General features: G+C 37.3%; 1 protein-coding gene and 1 long non-coding RNA gene across 2 annotated transcripts; one reads left to right on the top strand and one right to left on the bottom strand.

The window, feature by feature from the left end:
• Positions 1-2,610: 2,610 nt before the first annotated feature.
• On the top strand, positions 2,611-3,132 carry LOC110934342 (26.5 kDa heat shock protein, mitochondrial; the record flags this gene model as incomplete). Its single annotated transcript, XM_022177466.2, has 1 exon — positions 2,611-3,132. A coding segment is annotated over one exon (414 nt), but the record flags the coding sequence as incomplete, so codon positions are not given.
• Positions 3,133-5,815: 2,683 nt separating this feature from the next.
• Positions 5,816-6,624, bottom strand: LOC110935690. The gene is made up of 2 exons (XR_002589323.2): positions 6,392-6,624; positions 5,816-6,293 (listed from the first exon to the last, which is right to left on the bottom strand). It is a non-coding gene; the product is annotated as an uncharacterized LOC110935690 (long non-coding RNA).
• Positions 6,625-22,267: the final 15,643 nt, after the last annotated feature.

A 22,267-nucleotide genomic window follows, 5' to 3' on the forward strand; every position in this document is an offset into this window, starting at 1 on the left:
GAGGATCCTCGTCCGCAAGCCCGTGGAAGGTTGCGGAGTTTTGGAGCATTTGTATCAAATGCGGTCGAAGTTCGAAGTTATTGGCTTCGACATTCGGAGCATTGATAGCGGCGCCTAGATTACCTACGGTGGGTCGTAGATAATCCATAAGGGTACGTTGGTCCGCCATTGGGGGTGGATCACCCGAAACCTTCCCTTGGTTTTTGGCTTTTAACCTTTTTCTGAGAAAGCGTTCGGGTTCTTCTAACGGTTCCTTTATGTCTTTATTGGAACTGGAGCTCATACACTATGCGAGGTTGGCGTCGGGTTCCAAGTCCCGCAATAAAAACAGAAAAGAATGTCGGTCAGAGGGTTCACCACGGCCCCGTGTTGAGCGAACACGGCCCTGTGGTCGGAATTACAGTGATTGTTTTTCAGATCCCAGTTACTGGAAGTTGGACACGGCCCCGTGTTGCACCGACACGGCCCCGTGGTCAGCCTTCTGTAACTTGAAAAACAAAAACTGCCAGTAACGTTGCTGAGCACGGCCCGTGTCCGACCAGGCACGGCCCCGTGCTGAGCTCTGCAGAAGCTGAAAATCTAAAAAAAATCCTAAAAAATTAAAGAAAAATAAAAATATGATTAGGCCGTTGATTCCTAACTTTCTTAAAATCCTTGTGTCCCCGGCAACGGCGCCAAAAACTTGATGTGCGTGAAGTGTGTTATATTTTAGATGTATAATTTAAGCCCTTTTTACACTTTTAGCCAAGTTTTAAATTTATAAAACACGATATTTACTAACACTAAACACACATATGGGCAAGTGCACCCATCGTGGACGTAGTATAGTGTTGGTAAGATACCGAGGTCGTCCAAGGACACAAGAGCTTTTAATACCGGTTTATCCTCAACGTCTAATCAAATCAAAAAGTTAGAAAAATGTTTTAAACTAAAAAAATAAAATCTAACTAAATGCTGAAAAATAAAATAAAATAAAAACAGATAGACAAGATGAATCACTTGGATCCGACACGTGTATTAGTATAACCTTTGATTATTTTCGCACTTTTGCACTTGTTTAAGAGATTATCTTAGTTATTGTAGTAGGCCCCTCTTTTGAAGGCGACGTTACCCTCAACCCAGTAGTTTGAGTCAGCAAGGATACAATCCTAAAGGGTCGGATTATTGAAAGATAATGAATTAAGTTATTAATGCAAATTATGGTAGGCCCCGCTTTTGGCGGTGACGTTACCCTCGGCTAAGTAGTCTGAGTCAGCAGGGATACAGTCCTAAATAGCCGGGTTATAGTATTAATAGTAGTTAACTTATGAGGGGGTCAAAGAGTTTGGATCCCCGCCATCCAATACCTATGGGTATTGAAGGAGATCCTACTAAATTTGACCCAGGTCCCAAGCAGGACCTCTAAACGCTGAACAAGGGCAAGACCCTTACCAAACCGTTCCCTTAACCCCCGACCAGGTAGCCAACATACCTCCATATAGACCGTGGAGATATGAATGGTGAAAATCTTTTATTTTATATAGACAGTAAAATAATGCCAAGACACCACGGACAAACGATAAGGAAAGATCACCTTCAACATAAGTAACTAGTTATTAAAGTCATTAATACAAAACCAAATAAAAAGTGCAAAAGATTAAAAATAAAAAGTATTATACTAAACACTTGTCTTCACTAAGTGATGTAAGAGACTTAGGCAAACATGGCCTTGATTGTCAAGAACTCTTACGATCAATCTTGGATCCCGAGACGACTCACACACTCTATGATGGACAATGGATGATGGTGGTGGATGATGGTGTTATGGTGGTGGTGGGTGGTGGATGATGGTGGTGGATGATGGTTTTATTTCGATTTTATGACCCGTCGCAATGCGCGAGTTCTGTTAGTTATTATTTTTTATGTTTTAAGTTTTGTTCTAAGTTTTGCGAGCTAGATGCTACAACGTTTTTGCATGGTTGTTTAACGTTTTTACATCTATTTTTTATTCGGTTTAATGGTCCTGCCGTAAAGCGCGGGTGTTGTATACTAGTGCATAACAAAAGTACAATTCTCCGATATCCATGCAATTTTCAGTTCCACAGGGTCACATAATAAAAAAATAAAAACAAATTCGTTATAAAAATACGTCGTATTATTATTAGCAAATGCATAGTAAAAATACAATTTGTAAATATCCTTATAATTGTTCTCAAACTTATTTTCCAGTTTTTGAAACTAGCTATTATATATTCTAGACAAACATTTTAAAGCAACCACAAACTCTTTGAGCTAGCGAGTTCATAATAGTGTTATATTTGATATCTTTTTTAAATTATAAATTTACAAATTTTAAATTAAATTTTTAATGTTACGGTCAAAGAAAATTTTCATGGGTGTTAGGTTTCACCTGCCTATATGCTTGGCAGCCCCGTTGTAATTATTCTCAACGGCATAGCTTTGTGGGTGCCGGAGTGGCCGGCCTACCTTCCGAACTTTTCCCTCGTTAGTGGAGAGTATGTAGTTTTCATATAAAATTTTTGGGTATATACGTTTTTGACCCCCGATTTTATAGAAATTTTTGGTATATACGTTTTCAACAATCTCAAGCTTCGCCACTGATTATTATGATATAAAGATTTCTTGACACTAGGATTAGGGAATGCGATCGTGGAAGCGGCTACAAACATGAACAGATTACTCGAAAATTTATCACCATCGCGTCTAATAAGGCGATTCAAAGAGAAAGACGAAAGCTACACCATCAAGTTTCAGATGCCCGGGTTGTCAAAAGATGATGTGAGAATCACAGTTGAAGATGGGATGTTGTTCATTCGAGGCGAGCATAAGGACGAGGAAGAAGGTTCTGATGACGATGAATTTTGGTCGGCTGCCACCTATGGGTACTATAGCACTAGTCTCATGCTGCCGGAAGATGTGAAAGTGGAGGAGATTAAGGCGGAGATGAAGGATGGAGTGTTGCATGTTGTTATACCAAAAGATGAAACCAAGAAGAAGCAAATTAAGGAGGTTCATGTTGGTTAGTTTTTATAGAAGTGTGTGATGTATCATGTGTGTATGTTGTGATTTGATATGTGTGGTTGTAAGTGCTAGCTTCTTGCTAGTTGGTGTGTTGGTATAAAGTTGGTTTTGTTGGCCAAAATCATGTACACTTTAAAAACGTAGCTTTGAAGAGCGCCTTCTAGAAGTTGGCATTTGCGGGTAGGGAGATGCTCTGCACTTGAGTGATGGGCTCATGGTTAGATAAGCGTTTATCGACGAGTAAGAATCTGTGATTGGCATCTACGGACATCTTGATGTTCGACTCTTCCAAACTGGGAGCGGGTATTTGAAAGCGGAGCTGCCCCGTCTCGGCTGTCCATCTAGGAAGTGGGGACTAGGCTCACACCGACCGGTGACTTTGTTAAACAACCCCAATAGTCCTAAAACACCACATGAAGTGAACAATCAGATCAAATCAACTACACAAACAATATTGAGGGACACACACATATTTAAATTTAATTTGAGGGACACACACACATATTTAAAATTATATTTTTATGTATTTTAAGTATATAAACCATCCTAAATTGGTTAATTATTACACAATATCTCTAATATTCCACCATATGGATCTCAGCATGGTGCACGTGATGATAAGGTGGTTTACTGTTTCTTCATAGCCTCCACATCTTGGGCACAACAGGTTCTGGATCTCCATTCCTCGCTTCCTTAGCTGTGTCTTCACCGCAATCTTTCCTAGACAAGCTCTACAGCATAGATAATTGGACTTCAGCGAAGCCCACCGATTCCAAAAAGGCCTTTGGATATCCTGCGAAGGGATTGATGCCTTAGTTATTTGCTCTCGTAAACCTGCTACTGAGAATCCCTCCTTGCCGATACCCCCGAACCTTTTGGGGTTTGCCAATTTGCTCCAAGCGATCCAATGAATTTTATTTATCCTGTCCTTTCTTCCCCACACAAAGTCCCTCCTGATGGCTTCGAGTGATTTAATTATCTGTTTCGGTGACAACTATAAAGAAAAGTAATAGTTTGGTAGAGCCCGCAATACAGCTTTGGCTAGGACTATCCTTCCCGCGAAAGATAAACACTTCGCTTTCCATGCCGATAATTTGGCATTGGACTTGTCAATCACAGGCTTTCAATATTTCACTCTTTTCATATTTGCCTTGATTGGTACCCAAGGAGTTTAAAAGGGAATGATCCCACTTTACATTCCGTGATCCTTCCAATCTCTGCTTCGTCCACTCCGACCCAATATATACATTATTTATTTAAGTTGACTTTTAAACCTGAAAATAAAAAAAGGGTGTGCCTATTGGCACACTAAAGTGTCTATTGGCACACCAAACCCTAGCAAATTTAGGGTTTATCTATGCAGCGTATTGGTCAATACGCAGCGTAGTATAGGGTTAACCCTCTACGCTGCGTATTGACCAATACTCAGCGTATATAAACCATGGATTTCAGTGCCTGACAACCAATCATTGCACAGAAAACAAAGGTTATATACGCTGCGTATTGGTCAATACGCAGCGTATATAAACCATTAGATTTTTTTTGGTCATTTTGGTAGATTTGAGGGATCATTTTTTCACAAAGTTTAAATACGCTGCGTATTGACCTATACGCAGCGTATATAAAGGTCTGAAAATGTCTTTTATACCCTTGTGTTCAGGCTATACGAAGCCAAATACAAGGGTAGTTGTGTCATTTTGGTCTCATACGCTGCGTAGGGACCTCTAAGGAGCGTATATAAAGCTCCATTTTTGTATTTTTTTATTGTGTATTCCTTTGTTTATTTATAAAAAAAGAAAATTATTTATAAAAAAACAATATTATTGGTAAATAATACAAATATAAATTATAAAAATAAAAAATAATATAAATATTATGAATTATAAAAATTAAAAAAGAAAATTATTTATAAAAAAACAATATTATTGGTAAATAATACTAATATATTGTTTTGTTATCGTTTAAATTAAATTATCGTATTTCTTTGTTTATTTATTAAAAAAGAAAATTATTTATAAAAAAAGAATATCATTCGTAAATAATACAAATATATTATATTGTTATCGTTTAAATTAAATTATCTTATCCACTACTACAGAAATAGGCATTTGCTACGGCCAAATCCGTAGCAAATCCGTAGCAAACACCCCTTTTGCTACGAATTTGCTACGGATTTGATTCGTAGCTACAAGTCCCGTCGCGAATTTATTTGCTACGAACTTTAGCTACGAAAATTATGTTTGCGACGAATTTAGCTACAAAAAATGTCATCGGTATTTTAGCCACGAATTTGCTATGAAGAAGGTTGCTACGAAATTTTGCTATGGGTTTTTAGCTACGGAAACTTTTAGCAACGATTGTTTTTAGCTACGGATACGTGTAGCTACGGAAAATTTTAGCTACGGATGTTTTTAGCTACGGAGTAGTTTTGCTACGAATGGGTTGGCTATGATAATTTGCAATGTTTTTGCTACAAAATTAACTACGAACTTGCTACGACTTTGGCCACGAATTTTGCTACGAGTTTAACTACATAAATTTTCTACAGTTTGTGCAAATCCATTGAAAAATTTTGTTTCAAATTTTTTGTTTCAAATTTTTTATGATTTTTTTTTATGATTTTTGTTACGAATATAGCTACAGATTTTGAAAGCTTTTAGCTACAAATTTGTAAGGTTTTTTTTGCTAAGGATTTAACAATTGATATCAAGAAACTTTAAAATTTTATTATTTTTTTCATTATTTTTCATTCAATCATTATACTCAAATCTTTAATAAATATAAAAAACCAACATGACTTGATATACAAACCAATAAAATTAAAATACCAACTTATTCAAATAACACAATAAAATCCAAACTACAAAAAAACCATACACCTAATTTTCAACATTAAAGAACATTTTGTGACGGATTATCTGAGAACAATTCTAGTCTCCCTTTCATTTACGTGTATAAACAAACTTTCTTCAATTTTCCGGTCATAGCATATTTCTCTACTTGTTGTCTTCTTCCGGTCCAACTTCAAGGCACCTCAAACTAATAAATGAACATTAACTAGCTTTACATCAAATTACCAAAATCCAGTTACATAAACCAAACAAAACCTAACCCAACAAACCAATCTCCTCTAAGCGCTAGTAAACTTGGTAACAGCCTTAGTACCCTCGGAAACAGCATGTTTGGCCAATTCACCGTAGTGCGACAGTTCCAGAACAATAACGATGAGGCTTCTTCACTCCTCCGGTTGTTGGAGCAGATTTCCTAGCAGCCTAAACAAATCGTCACAAAAAAAACAATCATAAACGACGAACAGTTTTGTAACAAAATCAAAACGAAAACTGTAAAAAACGTCGAAAGAATCAAATACCTTGGTCGCGAGTTGCTTCCTTTGAGCCTTTCCACCGGTGGACTTACGAGCGGTCTACTTCGTACAAGCCGTTGCGAATCAAAGTAACAAATCTTAAAGAAGAAAATCGACCAATTTTGAACTGTTGATGAACGATTAAAGAAGAAAATGCATAATAATCTTACTGGAAAATGTGAGAATAGATGGATTTGGGAACTAGGGTTTCAGATTGCGAAAAGGCTAATCAGGTAAATAATGCCTGGTTATATATATACGTGGAAGTTGAGTTCGCAAAAGGCTTTTGAGTGAGAAATAGTGGATCCGTGTGCTTTATTCTGATTGGTGGAGATTAAAATGAAGGGTTTTGATTATTTGGAAGGAGGTGACTCGGATCGGGAGTTTGTGTTTGTTTTGACTCAGTGGCTTTGTGTTTCTTTTGGGTGTAAAAACAAATGGCTAAGATCATAAAAAAAATTAGAATCTGTTAACATTAAATTAAAAGTATAATCAGAAACAAAATCATCTAACCAACATGAATCCAATGTGCTACTTAGGCTATGTGTTATGGGGGCATGGTTGAAGGTTTGGGTGAGAAAAAAGTGTTGTCATGTAGGCGACACATAAGACCGTGGGGTATGGTGGGACTTGGGTTTGGGCATTTGTTGATACGTGGAATGGGGCCCCCGAATGGGACACCCCCCCCCCCCCCCACTACCGCCTAGTTACGTGTCCTTGGGGTATGGCGGGGCGTGGGTTGGACTTGGGTTGGGTGCACCGCGTGGCAATTATTCAAAAAAAAATTACAAAAAATTTATAAAAATCACATAACATTTATAAAAAAAAAAACCTACAACTTCATTAAAATTTTAAAAATTACATAATCCTAAAAATTACATAATTTCCTAAAAATTACCTAATTTCTAAAAATTACAAAATAACAAACCTAGAGCGTTAAATAAATTTTAAAAAGGTCGATCTTGTCGAATGCCTTTCGCTCCTTGCCTCGAAACTCTATGTTCGCCACCGCCACCCGGTCCTCGTGGCTTAACTCGCCGCTCGGAACGGCTTCGTAGTAAGCCTTGAAACAGTCGAGCTTGGGCCGTAGCTCGCGCCATTTATGTTGGCACGCGTTGAGGTTGTGGCGGTCGTTACCGACGTTATGTCGGTAGGTTGCGAATGCTTCCGGCCAATATTTTGTTTGGCCCGGTGGCCGCCCCTTCATAGCGTCAACGACGCTTGTGACCAGAGCCAGTTCTTCCTCGTGGGTCCAGGATCGATGCCATGTTCTTCGGCTTGGGGTAGCGGGGGATAGCGATGGTGGTCGCTTGGGCGTTTTCCCCAACCCACGCCCAAACCCCCGCCCCATACCCCATAGTCTAAGCACACTTTTTTCTCACTTAAAAATGACCTGAAAGAGTGTATGGTAAGGGCTTGGTTAGGTGTTGATTGATGATTAAGTAATCATTATTTACTTGTTATTATTTTTATTATTTATTATGTTAGTTTATATATTAACAAATGTAATTTAATATTATTGGGTAAATTCCAACCGTCGATCCCGTATTGTTCGTATGAGTCGAACTCTAATGAGGCTCGATAATCACCTCTTTAATTCATAATTTTTAAAAATTTGAAGTTCAAGAATATTAAAAGTTTGAGAAGAGAATACTATTTTGAAGTGATTGGATTTAAATTATAACATGTAAGGTGTTTATAAGTGTTAAAATTAGTTTAATTTTATTTTTTTAATCGGTTTACAACAGGTTATATCCACAAATGAAACCATATTTTTTATAAAGTTTCCCACAAGTTTTTTTTTTTTTTTTTTTTTTGACTTTTCTTGCACCACGCCGTTAGTGGCCCACCGGGCAGAGCCCAATGCCCCAACTCGCGCTGCTGTGTAATGGTAAGAAGATGGCGTTGTTTGCTGATGTGGAGCAAATGGCGCCATGATAACACGTGGTTTTATGATGGTATTACCACTCACGCCCCGCAACGGGGGGTTAACACTAGTTATATATGTAAATGAACTAGTTTTATGTCCTGCCCGTATTACGGGCCGTAGACCGAATATTTCTCTACCAATTAAAACAAAACACTATCATAGCTTTGCTAGATAAAAAAACTAAAACAATGGCAAAGCTATAATTTTTAGCTGGGGCAAAACTGAAATTTGTCAAAACAATGAGCCAGTGCAAGGGAGTTGCCAGACACAAATATAAATTATATCGAGTCAACCAATTAAAATAAAACACAACCATAGTTTTGCTAAAAAACTAAAACGATGGGAATGCCGTAATTTCGAACTGGGGGCAAAATCATAATTTTTAACTGGGGTAAAATCACAGTGGCAAGAATGTAAATTAGAATTAGGGGCAAAATCTTAATTTTGAAAAGGGGGAAAATCGCAATTTTAAATTGTACGTAAAATCGTAACTTGTCTGGGCCAATGTGGGAGTGACGAGTAGCTGCTTGGCACTGTTCCCCTTCATGGTCTTCGTAGTACTAGTTTATGCCCCGCCCACGTTGCGGGTGCTCGGCCAAATATTTCTCTACCAATTAAAACAAAACACTATCATAGTTTTGCAAATAATATTAAAACATTATAGAAAGCGTTATAGAAATAAAATTAGTGCAAATAATATGAAAACATTATAGAAATCAATTACTAAATGTTCTAATATATTTAACTAGAGATGAGTTCGGTGTCAACTGGTACTGAAAATCCCAAGAATGGGCACCGGTACCGAAAATACCTGGTATCGTACCGGTATTTGAGTGGTAAAACCGATAAATACCGGTACCGTACCAAACCGGTATCAAAAACGTCAAAAGCCAGTACCAAATATATTCGGTACCGGTACCCAACACCATTTGCTCATCCCTATGCTTAACTTGGTACGTATTATTTGTATGAGATAGCTATATTAAATGTATTTATGTTTACATCAGTCCGTGTAAAATTGACCTTTTTTTAACTATTTTTAAGTAATTAATATTTTTGCTTTTGATTTTTCTATAGTATATATTATTAATTATTTTTTAATATTTCTTTTGTCCATTTTTTCTTATGATTTTTTACGCGTCTTTTTTATTGTTTTTTAAATATTTATTTTGTTAGTTTGCTATGGATTTTGCTACCACTATTATTAATTAATTTTAATTGTTTTTTTTTGTTTTTGCAACGTATGTTGCTATGGATATTAGTAAATTATTTTTGGAATATTTTCTTTTTCTTATTTAGCAATGAATTTTTCTATGGATTTGCTACCGATTTTGCTACGTTAGTTTTTAAAAATTTTTCTAGATTTTGCTACCAATTTCTCTGCCGACTCTATTTACTTACCGATTTTGCTACCATTCTTATTAAACCTCAGTTAGTTAGTTTTTAAATATTTATTTTTATGATTTAGCTATGGACTTTGCTACCCATTTTACTAAGTTTTTTATTAAATTTATTTTCACAATTTTGCTATCGATTTTGCTACAAATTTTATTTTACTTTTTTTAGTTTATTTCTTAATACTTATTTTCATGGTTTTGCTACGGATTTTGCTACCGGTTTTGCTACATTATATGATTTATATTAATTTCATCAATTTTGCTACGAATTTGCTATGAGTTTTGCTATGAAATTCATTTGCTACGGAAGTTCGTAGCTAATCCGTAGCAAATGAGCTCGTAGCTAATCCGTAGCAAACTCGTAGCAAAATTTGCCACCATTTTTTCTCGTAGCAAAATTTCATAGCAAATGCCTCTTTTTGTAGTAGTGATCGTATTGCATCGTATCGTATTGCATCATATCGTATCGTAGTATAGTGTATAGTATATAAGTCTCGTATAGAGGCCTATACGGGTGTTAATGTTTAGTATCGTATCGTATCGTATCGTATCGTATCGTATAGTGTAGTATAAGTCTCGTATAGGTTTCCTATAGGTCTTGTATATGTATATAGGATTAGACGGGACCTAAACCACACCTATACGATACGATATCACACTTATAGGCTTGCACGAGGTTAATACGTGACCTAAACCACACCTATACGATACAATATCACACTTATAGGCTTATACGAGGTCAATACATGACCTATACGACGCTATACGATACGATATCACACTTATAGGCTTATACGAGGTCAATACGTGACCTATACTACGGTATATGATACGATATCACACTTATAGGGTTATACGAGGTAAATACGCCACCTATACTACACCTATACGATACGATATCACACTTATAGGATTATACGAGGTCAATACGTGACCTATACGACGCTATACGATACGATATCACACTTATAGGCTTATACGAGGTCAATACGTGACCTATACGACGCTATACGATACGATATCACACTTATAGGCTTATACGAGGTAAATACGCGACCTATACTACACCTATACGATACGATATCACACTTATAGGCTTATACGAGGTCAATACGTGACCTATACGGGTGTTATATCGTATCGTATAGTATCGTATCGGGTGTTATTTTCCTTTTTTTTATAAATAAACAATGGAATATACAAAAAAAATACTAAAATGGAGCTTTATATACGCTCCTTAGAGATCACTACGCAGCATATAAGACAAAAATGACACAACTACCCTTGTATTTGGCTTCGTATAGCCTCAATACAAGGGCATAAATGACATTTTCAGACCTTTACATACGCTGAGTATTGGTCAATACGCAGCATATATAAACTTTGTTAAAAAATGATCCCTCAAACCTACCAAAATGACCCAAAAAAGTCTAATGGTTTATATACGCTGCGTAGAGAGCTATACGCAGCGTATATAAACCTTGTTTTCTGTGCAATGATTGGTTATTAGGCACTGAGATCCATGGTTTATATACGCTGAGTATGGGTCAATACGCAGCGTATAGGGTTAACCCTATACGCAGCGTATTGACCAATACGCTGCGTAGGTAAACCCTAAGTGTGCAGATAGGCAAACTGGGTGTGCAGATAGTTAGGGCCTAAAAAAAAGCATCTTAGTATGCGGCTTACGTTATTAAATGTTTCATTTCGACCATTCTCTCATAAATACTACGTCATCCGCGTAACAAACATGTGACACACGAGGACCGTTATTTAGCATGATGAGCCCACTGAAAACTCCTCTCTCACCTGCTCGTTTCATAATAATGTCCAAACCCTCTAGTGGTAAGATAAACAGAAATGTTGATAACGTGCCACCTTGGCGTAGACCTCTTTGAAGTTGAAATTCCGTAGTAGGAGAACCATTTACCAAATCTGACACCTAACTTGACTTTAAGCTTGCTCCAATCCATTTCCTCCACAGCAATGGGAAATTTATTGCTTTCAGATTCGCCAAAAGAACTTCCAATTTATCGGGTCGTAGGTTTTTTCGAAATCCACTTTCAAAACGAAGATTTTTTGTTTACTCCTCTTTGCCCATGTTATAACTTCACTTGTTATCAACGGCCCGTCGAGGATCGACCTCCCTTCCACAAAGGCGGTTTGCACAAGCGCCTCTAAAGATGGTAGGACTGGCTTAATTCCCAAAGCCAGAATCTTCACTATTACTTTATAAAGATCCCCAATGTGTGAGATTGGATGAGATCCATTCACCGATTTAGGATCTTGAATCTTTGGAATCAAGGATATAAAAGACGTGTTGCACCCCCTGTCGATGTAGGACCTTCCATGCAACTCATTTAGAAGGTCCAAGAAAAATTGCTCAAAAACTCTCCAAAATTTTTTAAAAACTTGAAAGTGAACCCATCTGGACCCGGTGCTCTATCACTCCCACATGCCCATACTACGCCCTTTATCTCCTCCCTTGTGAACCCTCCAATTAAGATCTTTGCATGGTGTTCAGTTAACCTCCTAAAGCCTCTGCTGTCGATGCTCGGCCTACTTGCTAGCGGTTCTAGGAATCGGTCCTGAAACTGCTTTTTAATTTCTCCTTTGATCGCACTTGATCACTAATTATGTCCCTGACACCTCTTTCCCCGTCACGTCCTCCGGTAGTGTAACTCCTCGTTTTTGTAACTTTCCTTATTTAGCAAGTTTATTGTACTTCACATTTATAGAAACTTGTATTCCTTTGTATTCGTACTTCATCTCAAACGTTGTAATCCAAGACTTGAATCATAATAAAAAAAATCATCTTTTATATACTTGTGCTATTCATTATTCATAAATACTTGTCGAATATTCGTATCACATACATACTTGATACCATTTACATACAAATTCATGCGTATTCATACATATCATACATGAAAAATACATTTATACATTCCTTTATTTATGCACAACACTTATACATTCCACTAATTCGCTTAAAATGCTAGAAACCGTCAAAATAAACCAAAATTAGACATTGGGCTTTTGGGCCTAGCACTTTTGTGCGAATGGGCCTGGCCCATTCGTACGAGGCGCATCCGTCCTAAACTACCATCCCAATCTATAAATACAAGCTCATTCCTTCACTTCCAAATCTTCAACAGCCGAAATTCTCTCTCGAGCAAATATTGAGCAGACCACTTGGATCATACCTCAGTCACTCCTAAGTGAGTATCTAGCTCGAAAACAACTGATTTCATGTTATTTCTTCTCCTTTTCTTTGTTTTCATCAAACTTTTACAATGATTCTTCATAAATATCCTCTTGGTTAATCAGATCTGTCATGGTAGCTGATGTAAACACTCAACTCAGTTGAGGACCATGATGGAAGTGAAGTTAATCTTTCAAAACCTTTTTACAAACTTTGTGACTTCAAACTCGGCTGGATCTGAGGTTTTACGAGCTCACAAGCTAAGTCGATAGTTGTGGATTCAAGTTTGAGGCAATTCCAGTTGAGTAGGGGATCAATTCAAACAAAAATGAACTGATTTTACCTAAGAAACAGTCAAAGTCGTTCGAATGGTAGGCCCACTCGTCCGAGAAGGACATCCCTCTCGTACGAAAGGGAACCCCAGTTCATCCGAATGCAACTGTTCGCTAAGATCCGACGATATTCAAGTGTTGAATGACTGTCCAGATCATTATCTTCAATATAGTTGAATCTGGAACATCAGTGTGTGTTCTGTGGGAACTTTGGTTTCCACTCTAGATCCACCGCCACACTTACCTCGTGAAACGAACACCTAAACAATCTTCTAGGCCTAGAACAAGTGAACCCCGTCCAGCCTCTGACACTAGTTAATTATTTTTATTTCGTGTTGGCACACCTGGGTTGTACATTGTTCGGTTGTTTGGATTTTTTTTTACATTCTGTCTTTACATTCCGTATTCATGACCAACCGATCAGTTAACTAAGTTAACTGATTTGTGCTTTGGTGAACTATAACGAGGTTTAAAACCTCCATGCATGACTTCTATGAACTCTCTGATTATTGTGGACTATTAATATTAACACAAAACGTACAAACCCAATGGAGAATATAAAGGTGGAAAGAGTTTCATACCAGGCTTTTAGTGCTTGTTTCAAGCCATACAAAGCTTTATTTAGCTTGTAGACATGATTTAGATAATATGGATCCTCAAAACCTGGAGGTTGACAAACATAAACCTCCTCTTGAATCTTACCATAGAGGAATGCACATTTAATATCCATTTGATGCACCTTGATGTTGTGGTTGACAGCAAAGGCCAGAAATAATCCGATAGTTCAAGTCTTGCTACAGGGGCAAATGTTTCGTCATAGTCAATGCCCTCTTCCTGTCTGTACCCTTGAACCACAAGCCTGGCTTTATTTTTTACAACAATACACCTTTCATCAGTTTTATTTTTGAAGACCCATTTTGTGCCAATAGGACTTACATCCTCTGGTAATGGTACAAGCTTCCAAACTTGTTGTCTTCTAAACTGCTGGAGCTCCTCTTGCATGGCTTCTACCCAGCTATTGTCTTTCAGTGCCTCTTGGTACTTGACTTGCTGATGGAGAGATAGAAAACCAGCAAAAAGACAAATGTTTTGGGATTGACTTCTTGTGAGCACCCCTTCATTGATGTTGCCAATGATTTGGTCTGGTGGATGAGATTTCAAGAAGATTAACTCTCCTTGGTATGGAACAATGGCATTAAGTGGTGAGGGCTGCAGATGTGAATCCTCTAAGCTAGCCACTGCTGGTGACTTTGATGATCCAGCAGTGGCTTCAAAAGGTGGTGGAATAGAAGGTAATGGTGTGGACACATGCTGACTTTGATCCACTGTTTGAGGACTTTTGTCAGCGGTGTTTGATGATGTAGAAGCAGGGGTTAAAGGGCTACTTTGGTCAACAACTGTTGAGGTAGCAATGGTTGAGCTTTGACAGCTGTTTTGAACACCTGCTGCTCTTCCCATGGTGGCAGACTTTTGTTGAGGAATGATGATCTCATACCCATAGTCTGGTGATGAATTCTCTGATGGACATGCACTGTTAGTCTTGACAGCAGTATTTTCAAAAGTGAATTTATCAAGATCAAACAAATCCGCAGGATTTGTTGGGATTTTCAGTGATGAAAGTTCATTGAACTTTACATTGAAAGTCTCTTCCACTGTTTTGGTCCTTGTGTAAACACTTTGTAGGCTTTAGCAATGTTTGAGTATCCCAGATGATAACCACAATCAATTTTGGCTGCAAACTTTGAGATAGAATCTTTTAAGTTTAAAATGAAGCATGGGCAACCAAAAACTTTGAAATATGAGATTAATGGCTTTATTTTATACAGCAGTTCACAGGCAGTCTTTTGATGCCTGGGGTTGATTAAAACTCTGTTTTGGACATAGCAAGAAGTGTTTACTGCCTCTGCCCAAAAAGTTAATGGCAAACCTGAATCAGCAAGCATGGTTCTGGCAGCCTCAATCAAGGTTCTGTTCTTTCTTTCAACAACCCCATTTTGTTATGGTGTTCTTGGAATGCTGTATTGCCTCACAATTCCTTTTGACACACAGAAATCACCCAACTCCTTGTTCCTGAACTCTGTGCCATTGTCACTTCTGAAGATTTTTACTGGAAGGTCAAACTGCTTTTCAACCTGTTTCACAAAGTCTTGCAGAATGCCTGCAGTCTCATCTTTTGAGTGTAAAAAGTAAGTCCATGTAAACCTAGAAAAGTCATCAACAATAACCAAACAATATCTCTTTTTCTTAAGACTCATGACTTTAATTGGGCCAAACAGATCCATATGAAGCATTTGCAAACATTTGGTTGTTTTGGACACATTAATGGATTTGTAGGAGCTTTTATGTTGTTTTCCTTTTAGGCAGGAAACACAATGCTCAGGACAGGTGAACAGTTTTTTAGGTAAGCCTCTTACTAACCCCTGTTTTGAAATGGCAGTGATTGTCTTAAGATTTGTGTGCCCCAATCTTCTGTGCCATAATTCTGTCTCTTTGTTTGATGCAGTTGAGAACAGACAGGCATCAGTTCTGGGGAACTCTTTTGACATATCAACAACATAAACATTGCCACTTCTTTGAGCAACAAGTTTAGTTTTACCATTTTTGATTATTGCTTCAATCGTATCAACCGTTTCTGGTCCAACAATCCTACAACAATCCTTTGTGAAGAATGAGCCATATCCCTTATCACTCATTTGTGACACACTCAGGAGGTTGAATTTTAGATTGTCTATAAGATTGACATTTTCAAATTTTACATTACCAGATTTTACTGTACCAGATCCCAGAACTTTCCCTTTACTATTATTGCCAAAGGAAATATCACCCCCTCCATGAATTTTGAAATCTTGAAGAAGGGCTTTACATCCTGTCATGTGCCTAGGGCCTCCACTATCTACATACCAAAGACTATCTAAGCATTTAGAAGCTCCCTGCACATGAAGTAAAAGGATTAGTTCATTAAGGTCTCCAAAGCCAATAAGGCTTTGGATGGGGTCTCAACAGTGTCTGGGATGGTTGCAGATGCGTGGACAGTGGTTAGCTCAGGGGTTTGAACATTTTTGGGAATGTTTTTCTCTAACCACTGTTGGGGGTTTTAACCAATCACCTGTTGGTAACCAAAAGGATGCATGTTCACTCTTGGTTTAGAGGGATTTTTGTAAGCCTCATAAACATGTGGGATCCTTTGGTATGATGGTTGTCCCTTACCTCTACTGAATTGATTGGCAGGGGGTGCATCACTCACTTGAAGATCTCTTTGGACAGATGTTTGGTTTAGCTGTTTTGTGATAGTTGTTTGGGCTGGCACAAACAGTGGTTGATTCTTTGTGAACTTGACAGATGATGCTGATGAACTTAAGGATGTTTTTGCAGTATACTCATTCTTTTTTTCATCAAAGTTTTTGAGATACACACATTCTTTAGTTTTGTGGTTATTCTTACCACAGATGGTGCAGCTTTCAGCAGGTACAATGACACTTGTTTTGTTTAGATCATATGCTTTTAGATGAAAACAGTCTTTTGATAGATGATTCCTTTTTTTCACAAAAATCACAAAACAGGTTTTTGATCTTTTCTCTTTTCTTCCTCTTCGCAGACTCCTTAGCAACAGAGTTTTGAACCACTGTTGGGATATCTTTTATAGGAATGACCTTTGCTTTTGGAGCTTTTACACCTTCAATGGTTGTGAAATCCATTGGTTTGAAGTTTTCAAGGATGTCACACTCATCAGACCATGTGGGTTTGAATTGATATTTCTCAATCTCCTCAAAGATTGAGGATCCCACAGATCTTTCCAGCGTAATTTTGTTACCAAGTTTGTCAGTTATTTTAACCTCTTGGCTATCCTTGTTTGTGGGAATAACTTCAACGATGGTTTGAACAGATTCTTTAGAAGCCTTGTTTTCAATTTCATCATGTTTTCTAAAGCCAACACCAAATTTTACATTGCTCTTAATATGTTTTTCAAGCATGACCTCATAACCTTTGCAAGACTCCACCCATTTTTCATAAGTGATTTGGGTGGATTCCAATTCCTTTTTACAAACTTGGTATTTTTCTACCATAGTTTGGAGTTGAGTCTTGGTTATGCTTTGCTATTCTTTGAGACTGCTGATTTCTTTGTCTTTTTCAGCCAAATTGTTTTTACGTTCTTTCAATGACTTTTCAAATTTGATTGCATCAGATTTTTATCCCTAAGGTTTTCATTTACCTCTTTAATATTAGCAAATGCAATAATACATTTGTCTGAACACAGTTTTTCAAGAACTTGAGGTGATACCTTAGCAGCAGCTATCATGGCACAATCACATTGGTGATCACCTTCTTCATCAGCTCTAACTTCTTTCTCACCTGCTTTCTTCTCTTCCTCTTTCTCTTTGTCTTCTTTGGACCAGGGGTCAGACAGTGGTTCAATCAAGCTTTCTGAATTTTCTCCCAGCAGTAGTTCACCAGCAACTGCAGTAACCACTGCTTCAGCAAATTCATCCACTGTTTCAGCACTTAGCTGTTCACCTTCAGTTTTTACCCCTTCTAGTATTGACTCTAATGCCATCAAACAAAATTCATCATTAAAAGTCTCATTAGTAGCATAGAGGGCAAAATTTTCATCACCAATCTCATCAGGCATGCTGCTCCAGTCAACAAAGCCTTGGGTGAAAAAGCTTTGCTGATCTGGTTGTACCACTTTTGGAGCAGCTTGTTGAGGTGCAACAGGTTGCACTTGTGCCTGAGGGGCAGGGGCTTGAACATACTGAATTTGTGGAACAGTGGTTTGAACATAATGCACAGGCACATGGGTTGCAGCATAGTGAGCAGTGTTAACGTGTGTTGCAGGGGTATATTGGGTATAGTGCATAGTGCTTTGTTGTTGTGGTCTAGGGTTTGAGCTAGGATGAGTAATTGTTGGACCAGTGGTTTGACTCTTGCATTCCCTAGCAAAATAACCTAGCCTATTGCACTTGTAGCACTTAATTTTTGACTTATCCAACCCCACCATTAAATTCCCATGTAGCCTTGGGAATTTTCTCCCTGTTCTTTTGTAGAATTTGGTTGTTCTAACACTAAGCAGAGTCAATTGATGCAAAATGTCGATCTCTTCTAAATCAGTGGGATCAAAGTGTTGCAAATCATTGAGTTCAAAACACAAGTTATCTGACATCTGGTTTTCACAATTTGCATTGAAAGCATAATTTGCAGAGTGAGAATCAGAGTTGTTAAAATTTCCACCAGCAGTTATGTCAATAAAATGATCATAACTCTGATCCTTACTACTGCTACTAGATTCTTCCTGACCAAACAGAGTTGTGCTGCCAAATAAATAATCATCAGCAACTTTGCCAGACTCTTGCAACTTCTTTTTCTGGTTTAACTCCCTTTCATAGGTCAGGAGTCTACCATGAAGTTGGGTCAGGGTCAGATCTTTGAACTCAGCTGAATTTCTAGTCACAAAAGAAATCGTGTCCCACTTTTCAGGTTGTGATCTAAGAAACCTGCTATTTTGTGTTGAGTTAGGAAATGTAACTTTAACAAGCCTTAGTTCACTAATGAGACAACTAAATCGTTCAAACTGTTGGGTCAATGATTCACCCTTGATGTGACAAAAGGTTTCATACTGCTGATTCATAATTTCCCTGTTATTTTCGATAACCTCTTCCGTTCCCCCAAAATGTTCCTTCAGTGCATCCCATAGCTCTTTGGCACTGTTACAATGTAACAGCCCAACATAGATTTCATTGGGTAATGCAGATGCAATAATGCTAAATACTTTGGCATCGAGTTCGAACTTTTGAAAATCAGTTTCAGTATAATTTTCAGATGGTTTAGGTACGAACATCTTTGCATCCTCAGCACTTGGCACCATGGGAACATGTGGACCAAAAACAACAGATCTCCAATATCCAATATTCTGTTGAGCAAGGATGTGACTCATCCTTCTCTCCCAGATGTTGTATTCATTACGTTTAAGCATGGGTGGTTTAAAAAGTGAGCCAATGTTATTCTTATCATCTTCTGATTGTGACGTAATCATGGTTGTTTTACAAGTACTGATTAATCAACTTTGATGGTGATTAAACCTTATTTTGTTTTTCAACAAAACGAACAAACTATCTGTATCAATGATTGTGAGCTGAACTATTTATGTCAAGATGATTGTTAAATCAAATTTGACTGTCCAAGCTCTGATACCAATTGTTAGGATCTGAGTTTGAATTGATTGTGATTTATGTTTGAATTAAGATGAACAATGAAAGAGTAGTGCAGCGGAATTTAGATGGAAACAAACTTTTCACAATCAAACAGGTGAATTGCTTTCAACATACTTTTTTCAACAAAGAACCGAATGCTTAAATTTATTTCAAACACTGATTACAATTGCATGTATGCTACAAACTCCCCCTCAGCCTGAGCTCAGTGATTTGTTCGTACAGGAAGAAGATGGTGAAGAGCTAATAGAGCAGTACATAGCACTGTTCTATTTATAGGCACGAGCAAACCACTGAAGCATCTAAGCTGACATCACCATGAAAGTGACATCTAACCTCCTAACAAACTCTAACATCTGATCTATACAACCTCTACGATGCTAACTATTGTTGTACATTACATTTCGTAATATAAACTAAACTACTGCTGCATCCTTCCACTGATGTGAACCCAGCAGTACTTGTCATGATCTGTCACACCCCAACCGATGGCGGAAACATCGGGATGAGACGAACAAATTGCTCAAAACAACATAACACTATTGTGACAATATGAATTAATTTCATTTCATAAATGCTAAGATGTCATACATTGTTCAAATAAACAATACAAGATTCCAACATAGTTTATTTCTAGGTGTGTTTCTAATCCACCCTAACTTGATTCTTGAATTCTTCATCTATCAACTTGCAACATGTATTAAAATAACATCAACAAAAATATGTTGGCGAGTATACAAGTTTGATACATAGCATAGTAGAATAAAATGTTTAAATACTCATATCCAACACGAATAACATGATCCACTTTGCCTTTCCCAATAGACTAGCGGGAGGTTAACACGTTCAACTTGTTCAATACGATCAACTTGTTTTATACGATCAACTTGTGTTATACGATCAACTTGTGTTATACGATCAACTTGTGTTATACGATCAACTTGTGTTATACGATCAACTTGTGTTATACGATCAACTTGTTCAAATACGTTCAACTTGCATAGCATATGAGATTAACAAGCAGCAAAATGTTTCGTGTTTAAATGTGGATAGAGTGTGAATATAACAAGTTTCAAGTGTTGTGTAATTTGAATATGGAATACATGTTGCACCCAAAGTGTTTAAAACGAAAATGGGATCGAGTATACTCACATTGGTTGTGTTGCGATTTCTTGTAGTAACACACGAGTAAGGATTGGAGAAATCCAAAAGAACGAACGAAGCGATTATCCTAATTATTAGAATAGCACATAATGAACTCGTTATTATTGTATAGGAATTATGCTAAATTGCTAACTATTATTTAAATTATTATTAAGTTTAATGATTTTAGAAAATAAAAACTGTTTTAATATTTGATAATAAAATTTAGACAGTTTGGTTGTAAAGAAACCTTTTATATAACTATCATCTCCTTCAATTAAAAACAAACAAACAACTCGCACAGAATTGTTTAACATCCTTTGCACATTCTTAGTTTGACACGAAGCTTAACTTTGATGAAAATATAAGAGTTTAAAAATGAAGTTACGAGGAACAAAGATAGAAAGAATTATATACCGAGACGAGGACGGAGTGGAGTTTCGACGTAACTCCGGCGTCGATGCGAGTCCGTCGAAAGCTCCGGTGTGTTCTTCTTTTAAAACCGAATAAGAACGATGATGCGGCTGCGAAATGATGTGGATTCGTGAGCCGAAATCAAGCTATATCACCTTTCTCGTTAATACACCAACGAAAACTCATTGTTTAAGTTTATAAGCTAGTTATTATGATGAAATCATGGTATAGAACCAGAAACGAACAACAGATCGGCTAGAGTAAAAGAATGTACCGAAGGAGGTGATGAGTCGAGTTTCGCCGACGTGCATTCCCGGTCTCCGGCAAGGCTGCGAAACAAGAAAAACCGTATCCCGTCGTAATCGATGAACTCCGACGGCTTGCAAGTCACTCCGGTGGCGTTCCGGTATACGAGAGGGAGTGAGGGAAATAGAGAAAGATGTGAGTTTGTGAGGGTGTCAAGATGGTCGTTTATATAGCCGTAAGTATGGAAGTTGTTGATTGGTCGCATTTGTGTCTAGCTTCATCATCACGAAAGAAATGGAAATGCGAAATAAGGGATGTCAATCCCGGGTAATCAGCGTTAAATCAGAAAAGGAAAGAAGACAGCAAGATGTTTGCTGTGAATGGCTGGAAGGTTAAAAAAAAGAAAGGATTTCAAAAGATTCCTAACTGTGTATTACGTATATGTATTACTTGGATAGAAGGTTTGAACCAAATATGTGAATTACTAAAAAAATAAAAATTATGACCTCCATGTTAGTGTGGTAGTGATACTTGCAAATTGATATAGAATAAAATAAAGTAAAATAAAATAGAAATTTTGACATACTCAAAAGATCACATTCTACCATTACTATATTATAGTTTTAAGTATTTATTTAAGTTTTCTTGGCAAATTTAGAATTGATATTTTACAAACACTAGCTATACTTTAGCCGTTCTCATGGTCATTTTAGTCTAGGGTCGTATAGTGTTCACTTGATTAACCTTAAACAAATTGGAAAAACTAACAAAACTAACTATAGGTTATTTTTATAAAACAAATAAAATTTTAATTGTAAATTTAGTGAATTTAATTAATTAAACTAATAGATAAATAATCACATTTATAAACGAGTTGAATTAGCATAAAAAAAACTTTCAATGATTATTCATTTTGCGAAAAAAATTCCGTTGGTTCAATATTAGGATTCGAATTTCAAAACAGGTCGGATTTTGGAACCCAATTTTGACGGATGTTACAGTCTCCCCTGCT

The sequence above is a fragment of the Helianthus annuus genome, chromosome 4 (genome assembly GCF_002127325.2).
Source record: "Helianthus annuus cultivar XRQ/B chromosome 4, HanXRQr2.0-SUNRISE, whole genome shotgun sequence".
Taxonomy (NCBI): domain Eukaryota; kingdom Viridiplantae; phylum Streptophyta; class Magnoliopsida; order Asterales; family Asteraceae; genus Helianthus; species Helianthus annuus.